This window comes from Motacilla alba, chromosome 5, assembly GCF_015832195.1.
Source record: "Motacilla alba alba isolate MOTALB_02 chromosome 5, Motacilla_alba_V1.0_pri, whole genome shotgun sequence".
Classification (NCBI taxonomy): domain Eukaryota; kingdom Metazoa; phylum Chordata; class Aves; order Passeriformes; family Motacillidae; genus Motacilla; species Motacilla alba.
The window spans coordinates 50,144,348-50,160,440 of record NC_052020.1 but is presented as its reverse complement, the minus strand read 5'-3'; the positions used below and the strand labels follow the sequence as shown (position 1 = coordinate 50,160,440).

Sequence of the window (16,093 nt, the reverse complement as noted above, 5' to 3'; positions counted from 1 at the left end):
CAAAATTGATTTGCTCCACAAGGAATTTTAAAAAATAATTTGAAATGGTAGTGTTTTTTAATTCACCAGCATTGCAAAAACTATTTTCTTTTACATTTATCTCCTTCTTTGCCTTCTTTTTTTTTTTTTTTTTAATAGAGTGACTAGTTTTTGTAGAGCTTATGTGTTGGAAATTGCTAATACCTCTCAGGTTTCAACAACTTGTCAAAACTGAGCACTATGAGAAAAATTTATGCAATAATCATCTTTCAGGAAATAATTAAAATAGTACATATCGGATTAAGTTGAAAAAGGCTGTAGTTTTGATATCATACAGATATGCATCATTTCAGCCCCAAAACTATCAGAGAGGTAGTCAGGGCACTGGCTTTATGAGCAGGTAAGGGCAGCAACACGTGCCAGTCATGGATGCAATCCTGGAAGCTGAACAATAATGCTAGAATGAAGGGAAGAAAAGCAAGAAATGGGAACTGAAACCAAAGGAAGTTGAAGGGGAGTATCTGAATGTTTGTAGACAATTGCAATACACAAAAGACATGAAGAGATGAGTCTCTTCTTTCAGCAACACTGCACCTGCTGCAGTCAGGATGAGGGGAGGGAACAGACAGAAGCAGAAGCCCAGGAGTGTCTTCAGCCATGGACTTTAGACCAGTCTTATGCTCCATGGTAGGGCAGGAAAAGAGAGCTGCTGCAGACGGAGTGTCAGGTAAAGAATTCAGGTGTTTTTGAGAGAATAAAATATACAAAGTTCGGGCATAACTCTTTATTTTATTTTGTTCTCATTTTCTTATAAAGTGAAAAAGAAGACACTCCTGAGAAAGCAAATAAATGCAAGAACAAAGGAACAAGGATGGAAGAGAAGAGAGTTGAAGATTAGCTATAACAATGGCAAAATTGTGTAGAGTTTCCTGGGTAAAGAAAGGAGAATAACAGTCATCAAACGGATATTTGGCTTAAGACATTACCCACCATTTGCCAATTCAGCTAATACGTTTATCAGGTTTTCATAGAGGAACAAAGACACATTTAACAGCAAAGTTAAAAACAGAGGAGCAGCAGAGGCACAGATGGGATGGGATTGTTGAAAAGTCCTTTGATCAGTAACCCTAGGGATGAACTTGCAGTATTCCTCATCTATTTCTTCTAAAGGATAACAGTTTAAAATGAAGAAAGGGATCACAAATGCTTTACTACATCCCGAGAGTAGCACCATGTGGGAAGGATAAAAGGGAACAAGCCAAGCCAATTTGCAACTCCTGTTTTTTCTGCTGCAAGTAATGACAAATCACCTACAGTTCCAAAAGCAGAAAACCTGAAAGCACCCCATTTACAAAAGCAAGTAAAAAAATAATTAAAATCAACAGAAGGTATTGCAGATAACCAAGCATCCAGACACACTGAAAACCTGTCACTTGTGTGTTATGGACTCTTATGACTGGATTAACCTTGGAAAGGGTAAGGGTATTGTGCCTTAGCCTCGCACACTTCGAGAAGACAGAGATTAACATCACTATTAGAACCAGTTGTTCCAGTGCTCCTTTGGCCATTTATTTTCACATTGCACAGCTAGATCAGAAACTGAGGAAACAGGTTTTTTGTTTGCCTTAGTTCTTGTGTCCCAGCTGGGTTCTGCTTATGGCCACAATAATTCTTGTGTTGCCGCACAGGATCAGAGTAACCGGCCAGGATCAAGACCTCTGTGCCCTCAGTGACAGTGCCAGGTAACATCAGGTTAAAGTGACCCTGAAACCATGGCCTTCAAAGGTCTTGCCTGAGGACAAGTTCCTAACACAGAAATTTTCAGGAGCTCTTGCCATGAGCATAAATCTGAGCAGTGGAACAACATTCCACCAGCTGAGAACCCAGAAACAGGAGATGTGTACTGGGAGGCAGGACCAAGGCAGTTTGTAGGTGAGAGTATGTGGGGTGTCCTTCCCTGCTGCAAAGCTGGAGTTTCACTCTCCAGGTATGTATTGTCATTATGTCCTCAGGGTCATGGGCACACATGAAATTGTGTACCCAAAATCTAGATTTTACTGCCAAGTATTTTCAAATGCATCTCTAATAGAGAAATCACAAATGTGTGTTGTTAACTAAAAGCCTGTCTCTTTATCATGCTTAAACAAAGACACCTTACTAAACAAGAAGAATGCATTGAGAATTCACTTTAATACATGTTTATTGGTGTCCTGCACTTTCAGTGTAGGAGGTTGGAGATGTAATAAAAAAGTTTCAAAATTTATTGATTCAATTTCACTTAAATCACTCTAAACAGCCAGTGCTTTAGAGTTCAAAGAATTAACATTTACGTCCATTACAAGCAAAATTTTAATATTACCTTTTTTGAGTCCACTTAGAACTCTTCTTTTAAAATTCTTCAGATACATTCCTCATAGTAAACAATACATTTCAATCTGTGTCACAATCAACATTGATAAGGCCTTCTTAACCATTTTATACCATCTCCACTGTTACTTCATTGCAAAACACAATCTTATTTCATACTATAAATACCCATCCATGCACAAAACACAGGGGCCAGAAGTTACACATTAAAATTTCATGTAGGCTTCCAAGTCTTCCTTTACCCTCTGTAGGTTTATGGTACACTTAAAAAGATATCTTCAGACTTGGTCTACTTGGTCTTAAAATACAAATATACAGTATCCATAAGCATAAAAAAGTAAAGCTAGATGGCCTTACCATTTGTTATGAACTGCTAAAATCTTATACATGTACAATATAGCATCATGCTGATTAATATACATATTAGTTAAATATATGAGCCAATAATGGGGATGTGGCCAAGCTTTATTGGTTTGTTTCCAAAAAGAAATTTTTCATATACAAGTAAAAAGATTTTTAATTTAAATTCATACGGACTACCTGAACCACACAGACATCTGTAAGCCCTGCTGAGCAATTCAGGTCAAACTGGGACAAAGCCTGCTGATTCATTGGAAAAGGAACACAACTCCTCATGGGTGACACCCACAGTGTGCTGTTACCAAGAGAATGCAAATTTACCAGCATTCACATTTTCAGGTCTAGAACACTATTTTTTGTATTTTACATTGCAGTTTGTACTTTATGTATCTATTCATCAGCCTCCAGCAGAAACAGTTCAGTACCTTGACATTGTCATAGATTTTTCTATATAAGTAGATATATAGTACAAAGTGTAGATAGTGAAACGAATAAGCACATATATACAGTCTTTGAAAGGCATTTTTGTGACCAGTTTAGCAGTGTTTATAGAAAACATTTAAGATAGTCACATTCTGCTGATACCACTGTATTGCAAACTGTCAAGCCACGTTTCTTATATTAAACTTGTACTGCATTGTATATTGTACAACAGAGAACGATCAATCTCAAGGTGTGACACAATGAAAAAAAATACTAGACAGAATAAGGTAACCAGCACAGGGCTTAATTTTCCTGAGGTTTGTAAGAATTTTTTAAACAAAAATCACAGTGACCAGGCTAAACTGCAAACATACTGTTAAGTTTTAAATATACAGTTTATACATAAGTTCTGTGCATGGTCGACTCAACTGCGTATGTTCATGCTGATGTTTCCTTTAAATGACTCGCCACTGCATAATACTTGTGTCCTTTCCTCCTGTGGAGATGAGGTGGGTGTCTTCACAGAGAAAATCTACATTAGTTACATGACTACTATGTCCACCGTACACATGGCTTGGAGCCTAGAAAACACCATATTAGTGAGAATAGCAGCTGTCATAAAAGCATCTCATGAGAACACTCATGCAACAATGAAACCAAGGCATCACATCATTCTCTTGAAGTATTTTAATATTAAATTAACTTTTATTTAATGTAATTGTTGTCTCAATCAACTTTAAATAAATCCCTTAGATGTATAAATACTCCCATTCTTCCTGTTCTGATGTGTTTTGGGGTTTGGGTTTTTTTTGTTCATAGGAAAATAACATTTAATGCACGCGTGCAAACTACAAAAGTAAATTTTTGGCAAATACCTTACCCTAAACTGTGAGCATGGATATGAGAAGAGATGTACTTTGCCAAAGTCATCTCCTGTTGACAGCAGTTTTCTCCCGTGGGATCGACAGACAGCATTGATATCTGTGCCATCTGAACCTTCAGGCCATACACCTGAAACACAGAGGGACTAATTAAAGGCTTTTATAGAGGAAATCAAAGTGACAGCCTAAGTTTCTGTTAAAATTTTAATAAAGGATGACTTGTTTCAGGAAAAGAAAAACCAATAAAAATAACTGCATCTGAGTCAGAATGTGTACTTCCACACCATCTGAAGTCCAAATCCTAATAGGTAATCAAGCACAAAAAAACCCCACTTTATTCCCTCTAGTCAGCAAAGTGCTTTGTACTCTGAGAAGATAGAATCTGCTGAATTACAGTTGTGTGTCTAAGCCTAAAAGAATTTTCATACGGTTATGTGGAAAAGTAACAGTTACTGCTTTTATTTTCCCTTCTCCTTATGTATGAGTTAACAGACCTTTTTCATATTACATGGGTATGTTTTTCAGACTAGACTATGATCCAAAAGTAATTTCTTCATATTACTAAAGTCTACAGTCTATGAAAAAAGACATTCTATAGTTTAAATTATTATTTATTAATTAATGATCCCTTGAAAAGGAACTGAACCTACTATAAGGTTTTTAAATGCTTTTGTTCTACTGAAAGTACTTTTCTTCCTTCCCCACATATTGTACGCTTTGCTGTTCTTGCATGAAGTAGTGTCCTAAAATCAAACTGTGAGGTCAACAGTGCAGACACCAAATCTGTGCACCACATCTTCAAAGCCTCTGAATATTTGCCTGTACTAAATTGCAATTTTACTAAAATCCACCCAGTTATTGAAGCGTCAGGATTTTGTATGCACTACTGCAGGCTTTTTTTGGTTATGATATTCTAATTTAGATTTTATCTAATCCCTACTCAACATAAAGGGCACCAAGCTTTCAGAGACCACTGTCATCTTCAGTTATACTGTGTGTTCTGCCACTATGACTTGGCAAAACCCCTGCTGTGTCTTGGCTCTGTCACTTTCAATGCCTGTCCCTGTGTCACCTGTCCTCTGCAGTGTGCCCCTGCAGCCCTGCCCACTCGAGGGCACGCTCCTCCTCTGCTGCTGCTGCAGCTCAGGGTGAGAGAGTTCCGACTCCTCTAAGAACTCCCAAGGCACACTTCAGTTCCTCCTTTGGGATACTTCTAACCCCACAGCGGGCATTTGCCATGCACTGTGGGAACAGCTGTCCTTCAGTCACTGGGATTCTTCTCAAATACAGCCTTTGTATCACTGCACAGCAATTCACTACAAGGAGGTCATTCCATATCTTCATAAGGAATTACAAATTGCTGTAAATCAAATGCAAAGTCTGATTTGTAAACTGCTCTTGACTTTCCTGATGGGTGTGGAAACACCAGATTGCTAGATCAGGGATAGTAAAAGAGGCCCAAGGAAATGGAAGCTACAAAGAAACATGATAATTGCTACTCCTGGAATTACAAATATGCAGAACAAAGAGACACAGAAAGGCTTTTTAAAATATCCGCTTTGACAGTAAGGAGGCTATATGAATATCAAATGCTAGCTGAAAAGAAGCAGGAGTCTTCCCAAGAGGTCACTGTGACAAGCTGGATATATAACCCCTGAAGGACAAGTAACCCCTGAAGGAAATGGTTAAAGAAACAAGACTGCCATTTTGAAATGGGGAAAGGATAATAGCAGGATTTTTCTTTGAATCTCTTGGTTCTTTCAAAATTTATCCCAGTGCCTCACTCAGTTTTTATGAACATGCAAATTGAATCCCCCTTGCTGAAAAAGTAGTCCTTATTTTTTCCCATCCTCTGCAGACCTGTAAAAGAGACCATTTCCTTTCTCTCATTTGAAGGCTGATGCCATGCTATTTTTTCCTTCTCTTCTCTAAAAGTCACTCATTACCTCTCTTCTCCCAGAACAATATTTAGATGGATAATTAATTATTCTTGCTAGTCAGCACATTATCTGTTGGTCCAGTGTGCAAAAACCAGAAGCAGCCATTCCAGCTGTGACTGAAGCCAATACTGATAAATGGATGATTGCTTCACATTTTGCATGGCATCCTTTTCATTACACATCTCACTAATGTATCTCCCCTTCCTACAACAGCATAATGCTGTTGACTCATGTTCAGTTTGTATGCAAAAGTAATCTGGTCTTTCTGTGCAGATCTGCTCTCGTCTGTTCTGCATTTGTACAACTGGGTTCTGCCATTCTACTGGGGAGCCTCCTCTTTGACTCCATTTAATTCCTTCCTTTTTTCATAACACTCCTCTGTTTCTCAAGACAACTTGTTAATCCTGCAGCTTTACACCACCTACAAACTTTACATGCTGATTTATCATGCATGCTATTAATAAAGATATTCAAACATAATAATCCATTTACAGTGTTCTAGTTGGTTTTGAACCCAACCAGTCTGAGTTCTGCTTTGCTTGCAATGTTGTCAGGCTTTGTACAGTATCTTAGATTTCTTCTGTTGCTGTCCTTCACCTCAAACACTATTTTTTTCAAAACTGGGCATGTGCTATGAACTGATACCTTACTTGTGTATCCCGCAGCACATGGCTCTTGAAAGAGCTTATAGATCAGTAACTGTTTTAAACTCTTTGCTCCTTCACATTTATGTGTTTGTATCACTAAAACATCCTCCCTCAAGCACACTTCTTTAGATGCTATTGACTTTCAGTTGAATCATCTCTGAACACTTCCAGACTGACTAATCTGTTCCCATGCTCAAAGACAGGTGTTCAAGGGACCAGAGTTCCTTTCTCCCCCTGCATTGGTTACGCTGAGCTGTGGGTGTGCTATGCATAGTTTGGGATTTTTATGTGGTTCTACCAGAGAGAGAAAATATCCCTAGCTTCAGTCAGCCATAGATACTGAAAAATCAATATACTAGAAGCCACACATCCTGGATGCTGTGATTGCGGCTTCTGTGTCCAGTGAGGCCATCCCAGCAAGCATGGGAAGACTGTTCTAACTGGCTGCTCTGAGGCCCCTAAAGTACTGATTGACTTTGAATAAAAATAGACTGGTTTCCAACTCATCATCTATGTGCTTCCTCAATTCATTATTCTAGCCACTCACTTTGTACTTTAGCCTCTCCATATGGGCTCTGAAGGTATGTACATGACCCTGCAGTTATTGCTTTCATTCTCCAGTTTTTCAGTACTTTGCCTGTTCTCTATGAGGTGTTGAAAATAAGTACTAATGGTCTCAAGTTGACACTAACCAGATGTTTTTTACAGTTTTTACATGCAACTGTTTTGTACAGATACGAAGGTTCATCACAGTTAAATACTATTTGAAAATACCTGACTTAATTGAACTTTCCAAACTATTCCTTCCCTACTGAAAGCAGTAGGCACTAACTGGGTTTGTCATCAAATTGTAGTATAAAGAAATATTTTTAAAAGCATTGGGTTTTGAAACACTTCAGCTTTAGTAGTGTCATGTCTCCTCCTCCCTCAGCAGATTATTTTGTCCCATGCTCTGGCTCAAAAAGCTGATCTGTTGCAAGAGGGAGATTCCCTCTCAAGTGTGACATGCCTCTCTCCTCTGACTCTCTATGTATCAAAAGCAGTTCCAAATTCTAAGAGCACTGTATTTTGCAGGAATCTGAACTAAAAAGTAAGGAACCCTCACATAGAGTATTTAGTATCTCAGAGTATCTGAACCTGTGATGCTAAATGCAAGGACTTTGTAGCTTTGCAACTATGTGTAGGGTGTACTCAAACCCCAGAAATATTTTAATAGTTCCATAAGAGCCTCTATCCCTCAAACGAAAAATACAACACGTCAACATGCAGCCAGTCTTCCAGGATTTCCTGCTTTTACTACATCTGCGTGCTGTGATATCCAAGTGCTATCCAGGCACTGCTTGTCAGCTAAATGGTAGGAAACTTGAAGGTGTTTTCCCAGCATACTGCTACTGCCACAGCATCTTCAGGCCCTTGAAAATTGAAACCATGACCTTTCTGTCTGCCTTCAAACACATCACTGCAATCTCTTCTACTTGAAACACGGGTGCAAATATTCCTTGTTTACCACTTATACTAAAGCAGACTCTTCTCTGAACTTCTACCATGGCTTCCTATTTCCTCTTGAGGACTCAAGAATTTGAAGCTTCTTGTACTCAGTGTTTGTAACCATCTGTCCAGTCCTGCACATATTGTAGAATGAGTACAAAGCTTCAGATTACATTGGGGAAAGTAGATCCTTCAAAACCGGCAAAAGAGAAGTCCCATGGAAACAAAATCATTGGATTTTGTTATGTTTTTCTTTTTGAATTTCTTTCACTCAATTTAATTGCTACAGACTGGATCACAACACATGATAAGTTCTTAATGAAGGAGACTGTAATTCATTTTGTGTTTGCACAGTAACCAGAGCAAATGAAACCAGTTCTGGTAAAGGGATTCGACCCAGTAACTGCCTAAATACATGACAATTTCACAGAACTGGTTCTTTAAATTAAACATTATGAGAAGCTGCTTTACTGTGACAGAAAGGGCAGTATGTGATTTTTTTCCTTATCTCCCACTTATGTTGTAATATGATATTTGTACTTGAAGCTAGCAAGAATATTAAATCAGAGTCTTTCTGGATTGAAATAAGAAGACAGATTGTAATAAAAATGGCATAACAGAAGTTCTGAATTTTCCCCTGAATTATGAATAGTCATGCTTCATAAGCAAAAGTTGGCATTCCAAGTGTTTGTTAATAAGAATGGTAAGAGCTTGTAAGAGGAAATGTACTTACCAAAAACATGGAACCCTAAAGTACAGGTATAAGTGGCCCATTCTATATCCCTAGTAGTTTCAACACTCACAACTTGTTTACAAGCAGAGGGGATCCCTAGAAAAGAAAAAAAACCCACATAACAACATATTTAATTCTCAAATTGTATAGATTTCTGATTACACCAGATGAATTAAAACATATGGTTGATCTTGGCAGTTATATGGTCTCATTTAAATTTTAAATCTGTGTTAGACTTCATGAACTTTGCACAAAAGGACTAAATATAATTCTTACTCACAGTATAAGATTTCATAGTCTCCTGAATTTGACACAAGATACTGTGAATTGACAGACCAATCCAGATGAGTAATGAAGCTGGAATGACCCTACAAAGAGAAAACATATTGTATTAGCTGCACTAACAGTGTGCCACGATGTGACAGTATTAATACAGTGCTACAAAACACACTTTGGGTGTTGATACTGAACCAGGAGAAATAAGGTTACTTACTGAACATTTGCCAATTCTAGTGTACTTTCTTCCATTTTCACTTACACCATATATATAAATACAGTTGTCATGGGAACCTATGGCCAAGAAGTTTCCATCTATAAACACATAAGTGAAACTGCAATTATTCCTGTAAGAAAGAACTTAGGCTAATTTTGAAAAGTTTGTTTGAAAAGTCACAGACAAGAGGAACTGTTTTTAAAGGCCTTGATACTGAAAAATTATTAAATGAAATTTTATTTTTAATTTTCCAGTTGCATATTGATGTATCTATCAAGACTAAACCCCAGGAATTTAATACTAACAAATATTACTGTTAAAAATACATGACATTTTAGGAAGCACCTATAGTCCATTTAGGGCTAACCCAATTGCAATAACCAGCAGAGTTAAGTCTTGTTTTTTTCCCCTTCTTCGCAGTGAAACCATATTGAACATGTTGGGGAGGGAGGGAAAACAAAGTCAGAGCTTAAGATACCACCCATAAAGTCCTGCCAATGTTTCATGGCACACTTATTTTCAACTTCAGTGTGGCAAGAGGGGACTTATTATAAAACAAGCCAACCCCTAATTTAATAAAAAATTCAATGCCTTTTTTTCCCCAGTAAATAAATGCTCTCAAACCTGGTGAGTAACGCATTACAGACAGCTGTTCGTTTCCATCTGTGTGTACAGTGACCAAGTCTTTTGTTTCTGTGTCAAACACAAACCACCTGTTGTAAACACAGAAAGAGGCCAATAAATCATTCCAAAAGGAATTTAAATCTACTGTAATCTTGACCAACTTTTCTCCTGTCAAAATAGCATAAGTTTTACACCAAGAAGAGAAAAACAGCAACTGCTACTCAGTTTGGTCTATTTTTACTTTAACACAAGGATAGGTTCTTTCACATCTTTTTTAACCGTAAAAATGCACGGGCATTGACCCCAATATCAGTCTTGAGATTTTAGTATGTTTTAATACGTCATGCATAAGAATAAAATAAGCATTGCTTGTGATATCCCTCCTCCTTTAAAGACATTCCTCTATGCTATGCAGATGTTTAAATTGATGGCTGCATTAGATCCTAGAGCAAGGGGAAACACAAGCAAGCATCAGGACTATTCTCTTCTGATAGAAGAAAGAGATGAATTAATTTATTTTAGAGTGAATTAATTCATTATTTTTAGTAGTTTAATTTAATTGATTCATTTTAATGAACCAAAAATTAGTTTGTGAAAACATGTAGAAAGGACAAAGAAAAAATTTGCATTTCCAGGCATGCATCAGATTACGAAAGACAAAGAGAATTCCTCTCAAAGTTTCTCCTTCTGTTTTACTTTATTTAGTAAAAAAAGTACATTCAGTAACAAAGGAAGTCCTTTATTTAGGATTGATATAAAATCTGAAATAAGCTTGCCTCATAACCTACAAGCTTCCTGTATGTTCTCAGTGAACTGGAACTGTTTTCAGTACTAACAGCCAAGCCTGCCCTCAAGTGACATTAAAGGAGAGGGAGAAGTTAGGCAAAGGCAGTCCCTCCTGTGAGAGACAACCACAGACAAACCCAGCAGCTGCCACTGATGTCACCAAGGGCTCAACCTGCTGCCTAAAATATTCTCCTGCACCTCAGTTTCCTCTGCCTTGTTTATCCCTCACACTCTGCAAGCAGAACAAGTCTCTTAATACGCATTTTTACACTATGTCTAGCACAGTGAAACATTTGCCATATTCTTTAAAGCCTCTCTGGTTGTCACTGCATTAGGGATCATGAACCACTCGCTACATTTTCTAACACACAGAATTTTTCTATGTGATTTTCTCCATGCAGCCCTAAAGGCCTTGGAGGAAATCTCCCTCCACTACATCAGATTCCCCCTTTAGCCTCTCCTTTTTCCCAGTGGACACAAAGATTTAACATTTAGGTCACTGGTATGGTGACAGTACTTCCCATGCCTGGTCTCACAGCTAACCTAGACTTCCTGCCCTCTCTAAATGTCCTCCTCCCACTGATCCTACACTGTCTCTCTCCCAGGCAGAAACCATATCTTTGTTCATGCAACACTCAGCAAACACAGGCTGCTGGACCAAGCCTAGGGTTTCTAGGCAATAAGGCAATACAAATAAATTTCACTGTGACATTCAATGGAAATCAATAGGGAATGAAGATGTGTCATTGCATTCATCTACATGAGCTTGGATGTGAGCTGGAAAAATCAGTGGCTTTTGGTGCCCAAGGTGTAGCTCTGCACCTCTTACCTTCCAGTTAGTGTCCCTACTGCAACAACAGATGCTGAAGGATGAAAACCTGAAGACTGTGCTGGATCCTGAAATGTTTCAGAAAGAAGCATGCTTTTTTTACCAGTCCATGCTATCAAGTTATAACAAAAATAAAATTCCATTATTTGCCTCTGGAACACAGTAAAACTATCCTGTTGATTTTTAGGGGTAATTTTTTCTGTTTCAATACAAAATTGGGAGGAAAAAAAGCATTTTAAGTAATTGAAAGATTATCAAATTAACTTATTTTTCCTCTATACAAGGCCACACTTTTATTTTCTTTACTCTAAAAATAATTTGGCGAGTGATTTCATAGCAATAACATTGGCAATGGCAGCTTCTAACAAATCACAAAGAAATAGGAGATAAAAATAACTTCTTAAACTAGAGCTGACCTTAGAATTAAGCTTCAAAGCTTCAGCTTCAGTTTACCTACAGTCTGAAGGACAAGCAAGTCCCTTATTCAACAAAGGTATGTGGCACTTTGCAGGAGGGGTAAAGCCTAACTCCTACACACACCAAGACCTTTTTCCAGCACCTGCTAAGCTGAAGCTCAGTGGGAGATTAAGGGCATAAACTGAGTTTCTTATTTGGATGTGCAATTTTAAAACATTTTGCTTTGTAAAAATCTAGTGTTTTTCTTGCAATTTAAACATATGCCTAAAAACAAGGTAAGCATTTTCTTTCTAATATTTGTCCAGTTACAAAGAATGAGGTCCAGAACTTTTCAGGTTATAGTAGAAAATACCAATATAGTTTTTTTTTTCCTTATACCATTAAAACATAATTTTAAAGTGCAAGCAAAAAACCCAGTCCAGTGATCCCTCTCATGGAAATGCTTGTGTCCTTAATTTTGTGTATTTTAAAACAGTATCACATTGTAGCTCTTTCAGTAAATCTGCTGACGTTTTTAGTAATTGGTCATTACTAGCCCTAGAGGCTAGGTGGAAAGGATATTCTCATTAATTAGAAGCAATGACTAATTTAAAAGAATTATTAACTCTAAAGAAAATTTCAGAGAATTGTTGAGATCCGGGATTTCTCTGCACAGCTTCTAATACACTACAGCATTCCAGAAAAGAAAATTTCCTAATGTTTTTAAAGTATAATTTCATAGCAAATGCAAAGATATTTCATTGAATAAAGAAGAGGTAAAAACAGTGCATTTAATCTAACTTGTACTTAGAATAGCTACATTAAAAAGCTTTTACATTGATCTCTTTGACAAAAATAGGTTAAAATTAAATTATTTTTTCCCCTCAAGTTAATATATTAAGGTATTTTTAAACAATAATCTTAAGAAAAGCCAAAATGACTAGAGACTTCCTGTAACAGGAGAGTTGTATTTAATAAATTGATACCTCTATAATCTTGTTCCAGATAGGATGGTGAGTGGTTGCATCCCAGAGAGTAATGTGTTTGTCATGTCCACATGTGAAGAACTGAGGCTTAGAGGAATGGACTGCAAGTCCCCAAAGCTCATCGGTGTGGCCCTATGCAAGCAGAGATGTTTTTAGACAAGAAGATCAGGCCATCAAAACTAAACATGTTTAAACAGTATTAAAATGACCAAACTATTAAAACATTCCAAAAATATGTTAGCTCTAGATAGATACATATTTATAACTATTCTTATTGCTGAAAGTACTGTAATAAGAAATCAGATGCAGATTTATGAAAATTAACTTTAAACAGGATATTTACTGCTCTTACACACTTAAAAGTGTTCTTGCAAGGAAACCCAGCTTACCTGGGTAATCGGGAAAAAATCTCCTGACAGCGTGCCCTGTAGGACAAAGTTTCTGGTGGTTCCTATTAATACAACGTCCCCTTTTCCCTCTGCTACTGTTCTTATTGGACCAAACTGCTCTGGAATCTGTGGTCATAACAGACAAAAGGATAGGTAAGTCAGACAATTTGTCAGGTATTGCCATTTTTAAAGCAGTAAATGTGTTTTAATAAATATTGCACAGCAAAGCAATGAAACAAATTAATACATGTGCCTGTCTTGCAAAACTTTATAACAACTTGCATCAGCTCAGTAATTTCTGTAATACTGCAAGACAAGAAATTTTTATGTACAGAATACTCAGCTAAACCAAGTATTTCAAGAAACACAAAAGGCTCCTTCATGCTGTGTTAATTCAATAGTATTTAATTGCAGCTGTATATCAGACTAAGCATTTCTACTCTGAGCATTTTCTGGCAGTGAATGTTTCTTTACTTGCAGCCTAGCTTTGAAAGAGCCAGTGCAAATCTCTAAAATAAAGTTTAAGGGAAGATGTGAAATAACAAGGAATACCAGAATATGAACAAATAAGAGAAAAAAGAAGGACACCACAGTTAGAAACAGCACAACAAGCATGTCCCTTGTACTGTGTTAAAAACTGGATAACAAAAAGAGACATGCCAGTTGCATATATATTTGCAAAATTAAATATTATCATTATTATATAGTATTATTATTTAATTATTATTTAATATTATACGGTAGAGTTGAAGTCCTTCCTAAGACTTTTCTGCTGATTCTTCTCTTACATTCAGTATGTAAACAGTAAAAGGAGTTCTGTCCAAACAAATTCTGCTTTAATCTTCTAAGTTTCTACATAGCAGCTGGAGTAATTTTCAAATTTTGTTTAAATTACACTTTAAAAACAACAACATAAACCAAGAAATAAATGAAAAACCTTAAGTATTAAAACCCTAAAAAAAAATCTAACATCATTTTGGTAAAGAGGAATGTATAAAACCATTTCAATACTGTAATACTCTGAAGTTAAACATTACTTCACATTACTAAATGCAAAGAAAGGAAGAAATAATATGGAAAGATACACAAGATTTCTTATCCAGCTGCCACAGACCTTGGAAAGGAAATAATATGTTAATGAATAGGCAATCACAGGAATGATCTGAGGACTGAAAACTTGAGGTGTCCTGTGCAGGGCCAGGAGTTGGACTTGATGATCCTGATGGGTCCCTTCCAACTCAGCATATGAACATACTGTATTTTAACACTGATTTGCTTTCCCATAGAATACAGATCCATAAGAAAAAAAATTATTAAAAAGATGCTCAGAGGACAATAGAATTCTATTTTAAGTAGCAGAGTCATTTCAAGATAGGCAATATCACCTCAGTTTTGTGAATTTTTTGGTAATTTCCATTCCAAGATATCAGCTTTCGGTCTTTTCCTCCTCCTGATACCAATGTGCCATCTCGCAGCATACACAGGGCAAAGATGCCACCCTCGTGTGCTCCTTGAACTGCGTGGCTTATTCTGTTGGTACCTGAATAGAAGAAAAAAATGCATTACTACTGAAATGCTCAGCTTAAGAGCTCCTTTACCCCCATTTTTTTTTTCTCTATTCCTCTATTCTCTCTCAAGGATTGCTTTTATACAATGACAACAGTGGGCATGGAATGCTGGACCAAAACACACAGACCCACAGAAGATGCTGAATTAGTACATTTTACGATATATTCTACCCATCCCAAAAATGAAAATAGACATACTTAGTCTAGGTAGGTTTAACTGAACCTTTCAAGGAGGTTTAAGCAAATAATTTGACATATTTGACCTGCAGTAGCACTACACAACTTATCAGTAAAAAACAATAACCCAGTCACTTTTATCCTCCAGATATAAGATATTCTACAGCCTCCAGATCCTGAACTTGTACCAAAATCTGACTAAGCTAGAGGTCCTTGTATATCTGGCAGAATGTGCTGATCACTCTCCAGAGGAGCCTGTACTTATTTACTGATGAACTTGGCTTGTTCAAGTAGCTTCTTAGGCTCAACACTGTCAAAACCAACTACATTAGATTAAGCATCCCTAATTTGGTGAATTATAACAATTATGAAGTACAAATACATGATTACTGGTGATTCTATTACTGAAATGTGCACCTTGCATCAAAGCTTGGCTAACTTGATGTTTAGCACAAGTGAGGGGCTGATGGAAGTTAGGAAAAACCAATTGCCTTTTCCTTCATCCATGTCTATGGATATACTGTGTCAGGCACAACTGATTTCTATTAAGAGAAGTTTTTGCTAAGTATACTGTGACTTGGTGGAAGCAGTCCCCTCTTGCACATAGAGCTCTGAGTCAAAAGTAGTGAAGGCAGAGCAAGTACACTGTACTGAGATAGAAAAACAAGAAAAACATTTTTGTCCAACCCTAAAGAGCTGGCAGAAGTTGAGATTTTGAGCACGCAGAGAATTCCCTTTTATTTCTGGGAGAAAGGGCAGAAGAGGCTGCTTGCAGTCAAGGCAGAAATTAGTCCATCAGCATGATGGCAAACTGGCCCCTGAGCAGTGCGCTGCCCCTGTCTCCCTTGTCTGCCGGCAGTCCAAAATAACAATAAAGAACAGGGACATGGGACAGTGCAATTTCTAAAGTCAGTTTAGAAGGAAAAGTGTTGAAGTGCCTTGCTTTAAATTATCATAGGAAAAAGGAAAGGGAAATAAATGAGAAGCCAAGTTACAAACACCATATCCACCCCTGTCCCCAGCAGTG

At 37.2% G+C, this 16,093-nt stretch overlaps 1 protein-coding gene across 20 annotated transcripts in view; it reads right to left on the bottom strand.

Moving 5' to 3' along the window:
* Nucleotides 1–748: 748 nt before the first annotated feature.
* Nucleotides 749–16,093, bottom strand: part of EML1 (EMAP like 1) — a 124,013-nt gene continuing 108,668 nt past the window's right edge. For all 20 annotated transcript variants that reach the window (XM_038139906.1, XM_038139901.1, XM_038139902.1 and 17 more), the window contains 10 exons: nt 14,707–14,861; nt 13,322–13,447; nt 12,933–13,064; nt 11,551–11,618; nt 9,936–10,024; nt 9,312–9,409; nt 9,099–9,186; nt 8,819–8,914; nt 4,010–4,140; nt 749–3,710 (listed from right to left, as the gene is read on the bottom strand). In XM_038139906.1, the coding sequence (XP_037995834.1) occupies nt 3,585–3,710; nt 4,010–4,140; nt 8,819–8,914; nt 9,099–9,186; nt 9,312–9,409; nt 9,936–10,024; nt 11,551–11,618; nt 12,933–13,064; nt 13,322–13,447; nt 14,707–14,861 (1,109 nt within the window). In that variant the 3' untranslated portion in view covers nt 749–3,584. The remainder of the gene's footprint in view (nt 3,711–4,009; nt 4,141–8,818; nt 8,915–9,098; nt 9,187–9,311; nt 9,410–9,935; nt 10,025–11,550; nt 11,619–12,932; nt 13,065–13,321; nt 13,448–14,706; nt 14,862–16,093) is intronic.